Genomic DNA, 14,941 nt, shown 5'->3' with positions numbered 1-14,941 from the left:
GCACATTGCTCGGTACTTTGTTACAATCATTTTGCGAGGTTCTCCCAGGCATGGAAAACGCACATTGCTCGGTACTTTGTTGCAATCATTTTGCGAGGTTCTCCCAGGCATGGAAAACGCACATTGCTCGGTACTTTGTTGCAATCATTTTGCGAGGTACTCCCAGCCATGGAAAACGCACATTGCTCTATACTTTGTTGCAATCATTTTGCGAGGTACTCCCAGCCATGGAAAACGCACATTGCTCTGTACTTTGTAGCAATCATTTTGTGAGGTACTCCCAGCCATGGAAAACGCACATTGCTCGGTACTGTGTTACAATCATTTTGCAAGGTGCTCCCAGCCATGGAAAACGCACATTGTTCGGTACTTTGTTTCAATTATTTTGTGAGGTACTCCCAGCCATTGAAAACGCATATTGCTCTATACTTTGTTGCAATCATTTTGCGAGGTACTCCCAGCCATGGAAAACGCACATTGTTCGGTACTTTGTTGCGATTATTTTGCGAGGTACTCCCAGCCATGGAAAACGCACATTGCTCGGTACTTTGTTGCAATCATTTTGCGAGGTACTCTCAGCCATTGAAAAGGCACATTGCTCGGTACTTTGTTGCAATCATTTTGCGAGGTACTCCCAGCCATGGAAAACGCACATTGCTCGGTACTTTGTTGCAATCATTTTGCGAGGTACTCCCAGCCATGGAAAACGCACATTGCTCGGTACTTTGTTGCAATCATTTTGCGAGGTTCTCCCAGGCATGGAAAACGCACATTGCTCGGTACTTTGTTGCAATCATTTTGCGAGGTTCTCCCAGGCATGGAAAACGCACATTGCTCGGTACTATTACGGCTGCTATAATTCTTTCACTTGTATATTTATGAGGGAAGAATTCCAAATCACATCAGTTTACATGTGCACGTATTTCAAAAGAGGGCGATTGTGTCCCTTATAAACGGTGCAGATAGAAATATCAATCACGTGTGTTTGACCAATGCGATGTACTTGGTACAATCAAATTGTTGATGCCGCATGCGCACACTCAGGTCAAAGTTAATGTTTCGCAGTGATGGGAGATAAAAAATATTAAAAAAACACCATTTGTGATGCGATCAAGCAAAATCAGTCGGAACTCGGAAATATTAAATTTTCAGTTTCTTATAGGATAGTAAAAAATATTTACAAAGCTGGATTTAGCAGAAAATCCCATTGAATTTCCAAAACAAGGGGGATACAAAAGGAAATAGTTCTTTAAAATTAATATGTCCGAGTTCCGACTGATTTTGCTTGATCGCATCAAATTCGTAAAAGTATTATTGTTAAACTTAAATCATATATAAGAACCTTCAATTAAAAGTATCACTATACTCAATCTAAGAATGCTGCCTTACAGACTGAGTGCAGGCTGCATCAAAATAATTGGTTCCCATCGGTTGTCAGTGATTTAAGACTACCACATCAAAATGCAGCATCAGATCAAATTTATGTGTTATAAACAGTGATGACATGTCATAAACTATAAATTTTGTCATTTCAAGAGCATCCAATGTTGCATTTTCAATCAACATCAAAACTGATGGGTATCAATCATTTTGATACAACCTGTATTAGTTACGGGTATGTCATTGGTTTGAGCACTTGCCATTTACCACTTTCTATGTTATTCATTTTTATTTGTTACTTTTTATAAATTGCGGCACGGAGTATATACATTGATTAAAGCGAACCAGGTCGAGTTAAAATACAGATCACATGTTGTGTTTTGTTTAAGAACGATAATTATAGTATTATATACATCAAGAACAAGGTGCAGTTGTCATTTGAGTGTTTTACTTTAAATATCACAAGATAATTAAAAGGTCAAGGACTGAGAAGAAGGGAAAGACTAGAGGTCAAGAGTCAAGTGAGAAGGGTAATGTTGAAAGTGCACTACAAAAGAATGTTCTGGAGTAAAACAGGTATGCTGAAAGGTTAAAGACATTATTAAGAAAGACATTTGTCAAACAAAGTTTTAGACAGGTTTTATTTAGAATGCATTGTGTTTCTGGAAAGAATTGCAATCTGCAGAAAGGTATTATTACTATTGATATTGCACATACCAGTGCAGGGAATTTGTAGAGAATACATTACCCTTTCGGTGATTTTCTAAGGTCTTTGCAAATAAAACATGAGACGTGGTACTGGTCATCGTCAATTCGCAGATCGCCACAGCGTAACCGAGCGTGCGCAGAAAGACAACAACATAGTCTCGATTTCATTCGCAAAGGCTTTCGGGAAATTACCGAAATGGTACATTAGAGAATAATTAATAATCACCCTCGTCAGGAATATAAAGTTGAGAGTGAGCCAAGGTTATAGAAGGCATAACACGTAGTAATGTCATGCTCATTTACTTCACTACTTACCCCTAAAATAACACGCTGTCATGTAGGTGAAAAAATAAACATATTTTTACAATGGCATCATGTACTTGTAACGATTTTCATATATCAGTAATAGTATTTACTTTGTCATCTAAATTAGGTTAATTGTTATACTACAAAATAATAACATTGCCTTGACGACAATTAACAACACTTGTGAAATATTATTATGTATTAAGGTAAAAATAGACTTAATAGAACATGTTATGATATTTTATATTCATTGAACATAGCTCTGCCGATGACAATATTAGGGTAATTTCCACAGGCATTATATATTACGTGTACGATGCGAACCAAAAAGCCTCGTGCTTGAACTCGATCGCTGTTTTTCATGTGGGTCTGGTCCAATTACCATACATTTGTTCTCGATAGAATTTTGGTCTTTTGCACTTTACCGACGAGACATTGAATCATGCTTGTGCCCTCTGTGGTTGTTGCAACGGGATATCTGAACTCTAAGGCCGTGTAAAACTAATGTTTTGGTTCTCGTCCCCTCCCTCCTTAATTTCTGGGAATTGTCAGCAGATTGTTTGGATTGTTGTTAAAGATTTTCCAATCTGTATAGGCTTTGGAATGATTTAATGACAACTTTATACACAGAAATAAGTTTATTAGAGAACAAGGATCACTTCCAAGACTTTTTTGTGATACTCTAGGGGTTTATTCCTCGGAATTGTGATTGTTTATCACTTCTGCGTTTATGCCTTTATACGCTCGGCGCACTGCACAGACCACGGAAGTATTAGAAATCTACTTTAAACCACGAAACTGACTAAGAGATGTGGGATATATGGGGGAAAAGTAGGACTTCGTAACCAAAATGACATTAGTATTACTGTACAGTTTTTGAAGATTTATATTATGAAAACAACAAGTGGACAAACATGATCGCTATAATTATAATCACAAGATTAATGAAACGTGAGACGTCTGAAATTTTAACTAAACAATTATAATGATAGGCATTATCTGGGATTATACTGACCTAAATTGACAATCATTTGGGACCTAGAGCAACAGACAGGAAGCGTACGAGACAGGATATTAATGGTGCGTGAGAGTGGTAGATCTGTTTTTGTGGATTATAATGTAGTCTTACCTGGTACTAGTCCTACGAGTAGGACCTGTTTTTTCTCAGTTATCAACTATACCCTGACTCTGATCGCTCAAAAAAGATTAACCACTAAAATCCACTAACCGCCCATTCCTTCCTTTTTTGGGGCGGCGCGGTCACTAGACTTTCGCGTTTCGTCTTTCTTGCGCCATGTGAGATAGTGAACATAGTCTGAGCTGAGTATAGTCTGACCATAGTGCAGTTTTGTCCACGGCAAATTCACCGTGACCTTTTTCAACCATAAACCCGCTTAGTGAAAATTAAACCGAAATATGCAGTACTAAACCATTATAGTAATCGATTGTCCAATGCAAATTTCTTACCACGTTATTATACGGACTATGCTAAGAATTTAAAGATTGACATGTAGAGAATAAACCATACTTGTTTGACAGAAAGTACTAAATGTGTACCTATTTTGGTTTCCTGACACCCATCTTCCATATATGGCGCTAACTAGTTCATCTCCTATATCTACAACACAGCGCTACCAGTACGGGTCAATTGCCTGTTGTGTGAATACATGTAGTTAACAATAACTGCATGATGCAACTTCGAAAAAAAAGGTCCCACTCGTCGGACTACCTGGTACAGCAGTAACATGAATCAATATCGTGATATTAATTTGGAATAAAATACAACTGCTTTATATGAACATGTAATATTATACTGCTTTTATCTCAAAAGTTATGGTTTTTTTTAAATATTAGATTGATCTTGTGTCTCTATATACTGGATCTAATTTCTTCTAGATGTATTTCTTCAGCTTTCTGTATTTTGTCTGTTTATCTTTCCTTCTATAATTCTGTTTAGTTCTCTTTCTCTTTCTCTCTCTCTCTCCCCCTCTCTCTCCCTCTCTCTTCCTCTCTCTCCCCCTCTCTCTTCCTCTCTCTCCCCCACCCCTCCCTCTCCCTCTATCCTTCTCTCCCCCTCCCCTCCTCTCCCTCTCCCCCTCTTTCTCCCCCCTCTCTCCTAGCACGTCTCTTTTCCCATTTTTTTTTTCACATCTTCGTTGCATTATTGTGACTTCACACTGCCTCCATTATGCTTAAAAACTGAAGTTATACAGCCTGTCTCAAAAAAAATTGTGCAAGTGAAAAGCGCCCTCTATGGCAATTAGAGAATACCGTTGTGACATAATGCTTACATCAACGTCACGGGCGTATTCTGAGCTCTCAAATGCCGTTTGTTCTGTTCAATTTGCTTGTTCCAATTTCGAGATATGTTTAATTAACAACGAAAGGGTAAAATCACAATTGTGCCACTTTTTACTAGGGAAGAGAGCTGTACATGTAAATCAATGATAGCTGATGTTGATGCGTCTATTGCACTCCTCCTTTCGGGGCGCATGCATTAGACGCATCAACATCAGCACGCGTGCATTATTTTGTCTAATATCTCTCCCAACAAGTAATACGCGTTCATTAACCTATAACATGTATAAGTGTGCAATATTTGTTTGTCTTTTAACATGTCTTAAGGGACTAAGAGAACAGCATTTACCATGATAAAATCATGATAAAATCATTGACATGCACATGTATTTACTTTTACAGCAGAATGTGAAATATTTATTTATCTTTTAATCTCTTTTAAGTGGAAAAAGAGACTCCTGCATTCTTGCATCATGATAAAACATTAAAAGAATATTTTGTATTGTGTTATTGATGCATTCTTTTGATTTCACGAAGGAACTCTTGATAAACTTGATGCTATCACTGTTACATGTAAAGCCCTCTTCCCTAGTAAAAGTGGCACAATTGTGATTTTACCCTTTCGTCTTTAACTAAACATATCTCGAGATTAAAACAAGCAAACTGAACAGAACAAACGGCATTTCAGAGCTAAGACTACGCCCTTGACGTTGATGTAAGCATTATGTCACAACGGTATTTTCTAATTGCCAGAGAGGGCGCTTTTCACTTGCACAATTTTTTTTGAGACAGGCTGTAGGTCCAGCCGTGTGAGTGTGACCGCTGAAAATGTCATGTAATCGTATCACGGTTGCAATCGTCTGTGACCTTTGATACTTTGTTTCAACAACTATACGCCTGCGAAGTGACGTAATAATCGGATTAACTACCATAGCAATAGGTGAAAACAATTTCTGATTATACCGCGCTGCACTAGTACTTTCACGCGGTACCTCTGCATTGAACCATATCATGCTGATCACTCGCACCAGTAAGATCAGTATCTTTGAAAAGAGCGGCATTGTGTTCAATATTATGATTGCAGACATACACAGGTGATGAGTGCAACCTGCTCGTAGTGCAGTGCAATATATTCAAAATTGTTTTCACCTATTGCTATGGTAGTTAATCCGATTTATTACGCCACTTCGCCAATGTATTCCTGTGAGTTTATTTAAGTCTATAGTACAACATGCAAGTTTTAGTTCCAGTCAGTATGCAACAGATATCACGGATCAATATGCAGAATGCTAAAATCAGTATTTTCTAGTTAATTGTTTCGATGCTTTATGCATGCACGTATACGAGTTCAAGTTGCATACCGGGCGTCTTCTTTTGGGTTTTTGTCTCCGCCTTTTCCTCGGGTGTGTCTGTTTTATCTTTCATGAGAAAAAATATCTCGTCATGCTGATTGTATTCTACACTGAGTCAAATTACGAGCGTGTACCGGGGAAACCTGAGTGGATTTGCAGTGCGCTACGACGACGAACTCACATTATTTCAGCACACTTTTACAGAAAATCACTTACCACTACGCCCAGGTGCCCTATATTTAAGACATACCATTGTAAACAAGTTGTACCTTGTATCATACATAATTACAATCGCAAATTTCCAATTTGCGAGTGTTCTGTTTTTGGTCAGTTCTTCTTTCTTTCTTTCTTCTGTCAAACTTTTAACGAGCCATCGTAGCCATATGCTTTAAGCCAATGTGACCATATTTGGTCACAAGGACCATTGGGTGGGGGCACAAATGTTACATGACCAACTCGGGGTCAAAGGTCATCCAAAGGTCATTATGGCCAAAATGTGATTTTCACTAAAAATGCTACTTCTTCCACAAATTACATAACACAATGTCGTCACTTGCATACCTGCATCGCCTTTAGACAGTGTCTAAAAGTTGTACAAAGAATTGGGGTCAAAGGTCATTAAGGGGGGTAAAATCTTACAATTGCATTATCTCAACATCTGTAAGGGGTATGGGGCTCAAACTCAGTGACAACAAATCTCATGACCAGGGGAACATTTTACAGGGGTCAGGTCAAAGGTCAAATTTTAAAAATGCATTTTCTGTACATCTGTAATGGGTACGGGACTCAAACTCTGTGACAACAAACTTAATGACCAGGGGAATATTTTGGAACACTTTGCAGGGATCAGGTCAAAGGTTATCTGGGGTCAAATCTTATAATTTCCTTTTCTGGACATCTGTAAGGGGTATAGGGCTCAAACTCGGTGACAACAAATCTCATGACCAGGGGAACATTTTGCAGGGTCAGGTCAAAGGTCAAATTTTAAAATGCACTTTTGGACATCTGTAAGGGTACGAGGCTCAAACTCGGTGACAACAAACTTAATGACAAGGGGAATATGTTGGAACACTTTGCAGGAGTCACGTCAAAGGTTATCTGGGGTCAAATCTTATACCGTAATTTCATTGTGTGTAAGGGGTATGGGAGCTTAATTTCGGTGACAACAAACCTTGTGACCCGGGAAACATTAAGGTCAAAGGTCAGGTCAAATGGCCATCAAAGGGTTACATGCCTTGCGATTGTCTGCGCTCTGTGAGCGCAAATTATCTCTAGTTTGATTTGTTTGAATACATACAGTTTTTATCGTATTGCAGAATTCTATATTCAAAATAAATACATCTAGATGTTAAATGAACGTCACATTTTCATTTTTGGAATGATACAAAACGCCATGTGAGCTCTAAACATAACAAAGCTTGACAATAACATATCGTTGTACATTTGGGTTTTGTTGATACAATCATAATAAGTATTATATTTTCAAGCAAATAACGACTGGACGTTGGGTTTGTATTGGTAACGCTATCATCGACAGGAATAGCACGATCATCTGAGTCACAACGGTAAGAGCTTGGGTATTACGATAGAGTACCTATACTGAAACATATCGTATATATATAATTTTACATTTTCACACTATTGTCCAGTGACAATGATTGACTACGCTTAATTGTTCACAATTCCACAAGACAATGTCAATCATGTATTTGTGATTAATTATCGCACAATTAGGATATTATCAACATGTTACGTTAAGGTATTAATGAAAATGAAGTGTGTCAGTATGACGCACTCATAGCGGTATCTCAGCCCCGACAAAGCTATCGTGCCATTCGCGCCACCGATACCGTTATCGATACATATTGGATGCAATTCCTTAAAATGATCAAAAACGAACTCTCACCTGTGTGTCTAACAAGACTCTGCCCAAGTCATAATTACAGTCTAAGATGTTCCTGTGGCACATAAGTGTATCTTTATTGTCTCCACCCATTATACATTGCGTGTCAGCGAACTTCTGCAACTGGTACCTCAAATGGCATCCGTAGCCTTCCACGCGAAGGCAGATGTCCGTTGAGTTGAGACTATTGAGAACTCCATCGATGCAACAGAAAATGTTCTTGCAAGTTTTATTGAACCAGGATTTATCCATGTTTAAAACGCCACCATCCTGTAAAATACAATAAAAAGCATATGAATTTATATGTTCTTTATTCAAATAATTTGAATCAGACCATTTCAAATTGGTTTATTTCATAACCAACTTGAATATGGTCATCGCTTAAAATTTAATTGGGTAAAAAGTTCAACATTGTCACCTTTTGAACTTGAATAAAACTGGTTCATATTATGTTAATGCTTATTGACAAACATGCATTTTGTTAAAACGTTGTAGTATTTTATTCATTAATTGTATTTGATATCCCTCTTCGATACCATTTTTGGAATTTCGAGAAAACGCTTTGCAATATTGCGCTTTGTCCTCGGGCAAGACAAATCAAGGTAAATGAAAGTTAGAGGTAAGATAAAACTCAGGTGAGACTTAATGTTAATGGACCACATATCCATCATTTAAAGACTCGATATTTTGTTTCCATTACAATCAAGAGGAAATCGATACTGTATCTTTAGCGGTTGTTATCGGGTCGAAACTGTAATGGTGCGTGTACCATTTAGGTATTGCATCGTTTGGGTATCATACCCAAACGGTGTAGCTCCGTGTTTTTTTTTCTATTCAACGGAATAAACCGCACATCATCATGTGTAAGAACACAATGGATGATACCCAAATGGAACGATACCTATATGGTCCGTAACACGTACGTAACTTCAAGAACTGGTCTAATGATCATCTTTAAATAAATGTACAATGGTTTATCATATTGAATTGCTATAGACTTACTGTTATAAAATTTTGCAAGTTTCTACACCAAATTTTACGAGGCAATGAACTATGAAATAAAAATAAGAATACATTATCTTTGATCACAACCATGGTGCATTGAACATTCCTAACAGGTCCTTGTTATAATTGGAAGGTGCGCAACACAGCGTCCGGGATTCGAACCCATGACATTGAGCAACCTCGGAATTTAACGCGAATGGTGCACCACTAATAAAATATTACATTGTTTTGTAAAGTAGGATATCCTTGTTCAATTTCAAGTTTTTTTCATCAATTCACAACAATAAAAAGAAAAACTCAAGATTAAAAAAACATGGATACTGGTATTAATAAGGTAAAGAGCTTGTGGCACCAAATCTTAACAAGATCCTTGAGCAACGTTGACGTGTAAAACCTGTTTACACACTTCCAACAGTAGGAAACGTGCAAATAGACAATAAAACAACCGAAACGGTATAACAATTGAAATGGCAGCCATTTTGGAGGACAGTAAGATGACAGAGGGACAGGTCTCTAGTTCAATTCCACAACCATTATTGTATTATCAATCGAATGGAGGACATTTTTTACATGAGGATATTAAGTGAATGACCATGTCATGAGTGACGTCATATTGAATACCCTCCATAGTGGCAAATTAAGTTGAGTCTTCCAATGCGTGAATATATTGAAATGCATCCGGTATAGAAGGGTTATTTTTCTATCATACATGTCTCGGAAAATAATATCGAAGTAATATCATCTCATTTTTGATAATATTGGTCATAGGCGAGGCTTTGACCGAATGATGAGTTAACTGACAGCCAAAGCCTTTGTAGATTACTCGACCAAAATCGATGTTCTCTTGAACCCATTGAAAACAACAACGTAGCGGTTCAAGTACAGTGTCATCCCATTTATTTTTATACTTATCAATCTTGTATTAAAAAGAATGTCGAAAGTAAGAGTTTTTGTAATAAGTTCTCCAAGCACAAACAACTGAGTATAATAAGTATAAACAAGAAGAAGCAAGAATGTACAAATGGATCTACAGGCGAGTACATTTATTGGTTTGAGTAAACAATTAAGGGTACTGACGGCACTAACAACGTATTATTCCCTTGTAATGTTCAAAACAAATCGCCCACGAAAGACCTTTGTTCGTTTTGTAAATGTCATAGTATTTCAATTTGTCAAAACAAATCTATAATACGCAATATTCCTCTTATAGCAAAAAAACACCCATTTGAAGTATTGACGCGCGGATGACGATGTCAATCGTTGATGCAGGCATTTATCTGTCAATGGCAAACGTAATATTGTAAATGAGATAACAAAAATAATAAAAAGCCTATATAAAAAATGTTTATGAATGGGTTGCGCGCGAATATCTAAAGTGAAGAATTTGGTAAATTTTGCCTCTTCTTGGTGAACCTTTGTTCTGTAAGATGACGTGAATATAACAGCACAAAATAGCAAAGTGTATAGTTCTAGTGTAGCCAGTAATCAATGCAAAACATATGGGTTCTCTTCAGATGCAACCGGCACGTCAATGGTTTAACTCTACTCTTTTGAAAGTTGCGGGACCGATGGCTTAACGTCCTCTCCGAAGGACGGATTAGTCTCATGTTCATTTAGCCAATTATAAATACACCATGTGCAATCAAATTCAAACTGTTCCCACCCAGCAAGTTCACACCGCCGAGAATGGAATCTGGAACCCCATGCACCAAAGGCGAGTACCTTCAATGCTACGCTGAAGTTCTGATATGCATACGACGTAAAATAACTTCAGAATCCTTCGAAACCATTATTAAACTTAACCACAACCCGAACATTAACACTAAACCAATTTTGTACAGAAGGTATCTGACAATCCCTTTAGTGTGATATTTCAGTCTATTAATCTTATTAAGATAAGCATCATACATGTCGTCAAAACGACAAGTAGTATCACACTATGGATGGCTTGAAATTACCTTTTAGACTGTTCCTTTCACCATGTTCACAGATATAAACGCCATAAAACTAAATTAAGTATAGTTGCGCATGTGATCAGTGTCGATGTAACATTGATTAATTCTGTCGTAATGTGTAATTTTCTCCCCGGTAATAATACGTGAAGAGGCGTAAGGCACGCAACATATCACTCAGTCCACATCTCAGGTGACTTGAAGTGAATGGTTATTGATGAAAACCTTTTGCAGATTATAGTTTGCCTCCGTGTTTTGTCTGACCAGGGTGTGAATGTAAACTGTTAACAGACTGGGTGAAAGTTCTAGGCAAGGTATAAATGAGAACAACTGTGTTACTTGGAGATAAGAAAGTAATCAATGTAATGCAATACCTATACCGCAAAGGAAGACTTTTTCCAATAAAACCTCGATTCAGATTAAGTAAAAGATATCATATAAGTGATATATGCTAACAGACTCTTAATACCAAATAAATAAGACTTAAAAATACAAATGGGGAATTGCTACTTTATTTACGTGATTGCATTAATCGCAACAATAACTCTTTTAATTGCTTTCATATTTTTTATAACGGAAATAGGAGAAAAGTAAACTATAAATGGATAATGTTGTAGTGGTGTTAATGAAATGTTGCCTAAAAATAGAATACCATTAAATGTAATTGTATAAATGTCTCGAAAATTTCAGTAGAAGACTCAAACCATAACACTTCACAGGATAAACATAGTATTTCTGTTTGTATTGTCTGGTAATTTGAAACATGAAGACCATATATTATATCAACATGTTTGACAAGACAAACACGATAAAATGTCAGGTAACATATTAGTATCATACCTTGTAAGTGTGAGAGAGATGTATTTGTCGTACACAGCGGATAAGATTACTAATGTTTACTGTGTAACATTAAAGTCACACAAGGTTGTTGAAGTTCTTTCATTTGACGTCGTTTGGAAACAGCCACACCCTATCCGCCTCACCACACGCCCCTAAATGCCACTACAACTCTATACCCCATCCACCCCTGTGTGATCGAGCGGGTTAGGTTTAAGGAAGCAGTTCTATGCAATCTCTCACACAAAATATTACTCTGAGCATGTGAAGCCAAACACAAATCAAGCAGCAATACAATTTGACCATTGCCGGAATGGTCATTGCATGTGGTGATTCGTCTTAACAATATATCTTTGTGAGTTCAGAAAGAGATCAATCCAATGATATCGAAGACATGAACCTTTCACATGTGCGCTAATTTTATGATGATGTTTAATTCGACTTCTTCATACATTGCCTTTGTTTCTTTGGTTATAAAAATAAGGTTTCCGGAAAACACCATTTGTTGTGACGAGTACAGATCATGAGGAGATATTTGTTATACCTTAAGCTCAGAATTGTAATAAAATTTAATATCGTATTTTGTGAATGGTGTTTAAGTATATAATAAAGAAGAAATAATGTTAAAGTGCCACTGTAATTCTGCTGTTTTTATTCTTTTTTAATTTTGTTCTTTATGGATTCACCACACGGCTATTGTATAGAAGAGTGAGCATGACTGAAGTTGACCTACAATTCTGTCCATCTGCCCTCGATCCGTGTAACCTCTATGCTCATAAAACTGTTATTAATGTGTTAGAAGGTTGACAATTACTTCAGAAAGATCATTTATGACTTGTCAAATTTCCATGAGTGCGTGTAATCTCTATTATGAGTTCACCAAGGTACTTCAATCAAGATTTATAGCATGATATAATGAAAACGTGAAATGAATTTTTGTTTCAGGAAGCGTCTTACCGTTATCTTGCGGAGTATTTAACAATATATTTTGTTCAATGTTGACAATTGCTATTACAGATAATCGGTCACGTGATATTTCAAATTGATATCAGTACTTCTATAATACTAGCAAAGGCTTCTATAAGGAAATCGCAGTACAAGTCATACTGAAGAATAATCGTAAAACCTGTTGTCTGCTATAAGGGAAAATTGACAACAGGACTTAGATTATTTTAGTAAATTTTAAATGTCACCTGGGGTAATTATCACTATAGGTGACAGCTCTCAGATTCTCTTAAATATCTAAAGGTTGCCACCGGAGATATAACTTGAAAATACCGATCTTTACGTCTACACGTAGCCTATTACCTTTTTTCTTATACAATACTATGGTAAATAATCCCTTCACCTCGTAAACTACACTTCTCCTGATATAAAGTTTCTATCAGATAGTCTATATATTTGTTGTTGCTATTGTTTCAACCATTACTGTGATATTAAAATAGCAACATTCAATCCATCATGTTTACATGCTTCTAATAGAAAAGTCTGTCGCATGGAGTTAGAATATCAGGCGTAAGTCTTTCACGGCTTTAATTTTACTGGCCGAAATATAACCGAGCGACATCCTTTCTAAATCCGCACCGCACCGTCAGATTGTCATTTCTGAAATCTGTAACACTATCCGTGCAGAAAGATTGAATTACATGCATAGTACTAGTAGTCGAGTGTTACCAATTCAAATATCGTAAAAGCATGTGCTTTATATTAATAGTATTCATAGGACAGTCAAACAGCAGTAATACTATATAGTTAGGCTAATACTAGTAATCATTATAATGTAACCGAATGAAGGTCCAATATAATGCTCCTCGTGTTGCCTAATGGCAGGCCCGTAGCCAGAGGGAGCGGAATTTTCAAAAGTGTGGATCTTTTTCTAAAACCTATTTCCAAACGTAGACTTTTTTCTGACTATTTTGAAGAGTTTAGAAAAAGTGGTTCAATTTTTCTTTATAATTTGGATCTTCTGTTCGGTATTACCGTAATACTTTAGTGTAATACTTTAAACAACAAGCTCTTGATGCTAAGAACTCACCGCGAAACCAAAAATTAACACGAAGGTATGTTTGTACTTATAGGGTTACAATGTAATGCAAACCCGCACGTTGTACATTTTGAACACTTTGTGTCAATACTTGTTTTGTGCGGCAGCTCTTTCAGCATTCACTGCAGATGGTGACGATATGTGGATTGCATGGAAAAAAGTTTTCCCCTTTTTGGTTACTGATCTTTAAAAACACAATTCGTCATTTCCTCTTTGTACAGTCGCTTTTATGGTTCATTACCTAGGAAATAATTTCCCTTGGTATGAGATATTAGTCCTTGAATATAGCACATACCACATTCTATCAATAATCAAAGGCGATGTTCTTGGAATCCATCTAACTGTTCTCAGTGTATATATATATGTAGCCATGTTATCATAAACCCAATGGTATGTCATCAAAAACCCGCCAAGTTCGTATTTCACACAATGGTATGTCATCAAAAACCCGTCAAGTTGGCATTTCAATAAGCGGTATTTCGAAAGAAACTTTAATAAAAAATCGCTTTTAGAAATATGTTGCAAGTACATTGTATATATAATTGCTTTTGCCATTTTATTGATTGTTAGCACCTTAATCTATTACAAACAAGTACGACCAAAAAGCTTTTAGAGTTACCTAGTATACTGCAATATAATGTCAAAAACATTTAATGACAGCATTCAGTATGCTTCTTGTTTTTGTTTTTTGTTTTGTTTTGTTTTTATTTGATCAGTGTACGACATTTAGAAAATTGCACTTAAGGGCAGTGTTTTAGTAATAACAAATTATCCAGTTCACCACAAAATGCTTTTTTCAGTCTTTCGATAATGGCCATATGATACGACTGAGTATAAGAATATTATTTTGAAGCAATAATCTTTGCACTCGTTACCAATATAGATCAATTACCCAGAATCCTTTATTACATTTTTTAGCTAAATAAATTCAATTACACGATTCATGTTTCTATTTACATTTTATACAATTGTTATATTCAATCCTAAAATTGAAATACTTGATGTGAAGCCTCAGGGTGGAATACAACTTATTATAACGCCCTCTTATTAAAGCTCTATGGTAGGTCTAATTGGCACGATTCTAGGTCGAAACGACGTCTGTTCAATCGTAATCAGGTGTTTCCTCTATTCGGTTAAATGCTTTCCCGACATTCAG

General features: G+C 36.6%; 1 protein-coding gene across 7 annotated transcripts in view; it reads right to left on the bottom strand.

Annotated features, from left to right (window-relative positions):
* The window catches only part of LOC140155909 (uncharacterized), a 157,323-nt gene that overhangs the window by 24,050 nt on the left and 118,332 nt on the right, over nucleotides 1-14,941 (bottom strand). For 5 of the 7 annotated variants that reach the window (XM_072178919.1, XM_072178925.1, XM_072178923.1 and 2 more), the window contains exons 3-4: nucleotides 7,951-8,217; nucleotides 2,404-2,418 (exon numbers count right to left, since the gene is read on the bottom strand). In XM_072178919.1, coding sequence (XP_072035020.1) covers nucleotides 2,404-2,418; nucleotides 7,951-8,217 — 282 coding nt within the window. The remainder of the gene's footprint in view (nucleotides 1-2,403; nucleotides 2,419-7,950; nucleotides 8,218-14,941) is intronic. The other 2 variants (XM_072178922.1, XM_072178924.1) reach the window with 1 other exon arrangement.

The sequence above is a fragment of the Amphiura filiformis genome, chromosome 6 (assembly GCF_039555335.1).
Source record: "Amphiura filiformis chromosome 6, Afil_fr2py, whole genome shotgun sequence".
NCBI lineage: Eukaryota > Metazoa > Echinodermata > Ophiuroidea > Amphilepidida > Amphiuridae > Amphiura > Amphiura filiformis.
This window is presented reverse-complemented; position numbering and strand designations above follow the sequence as displayed.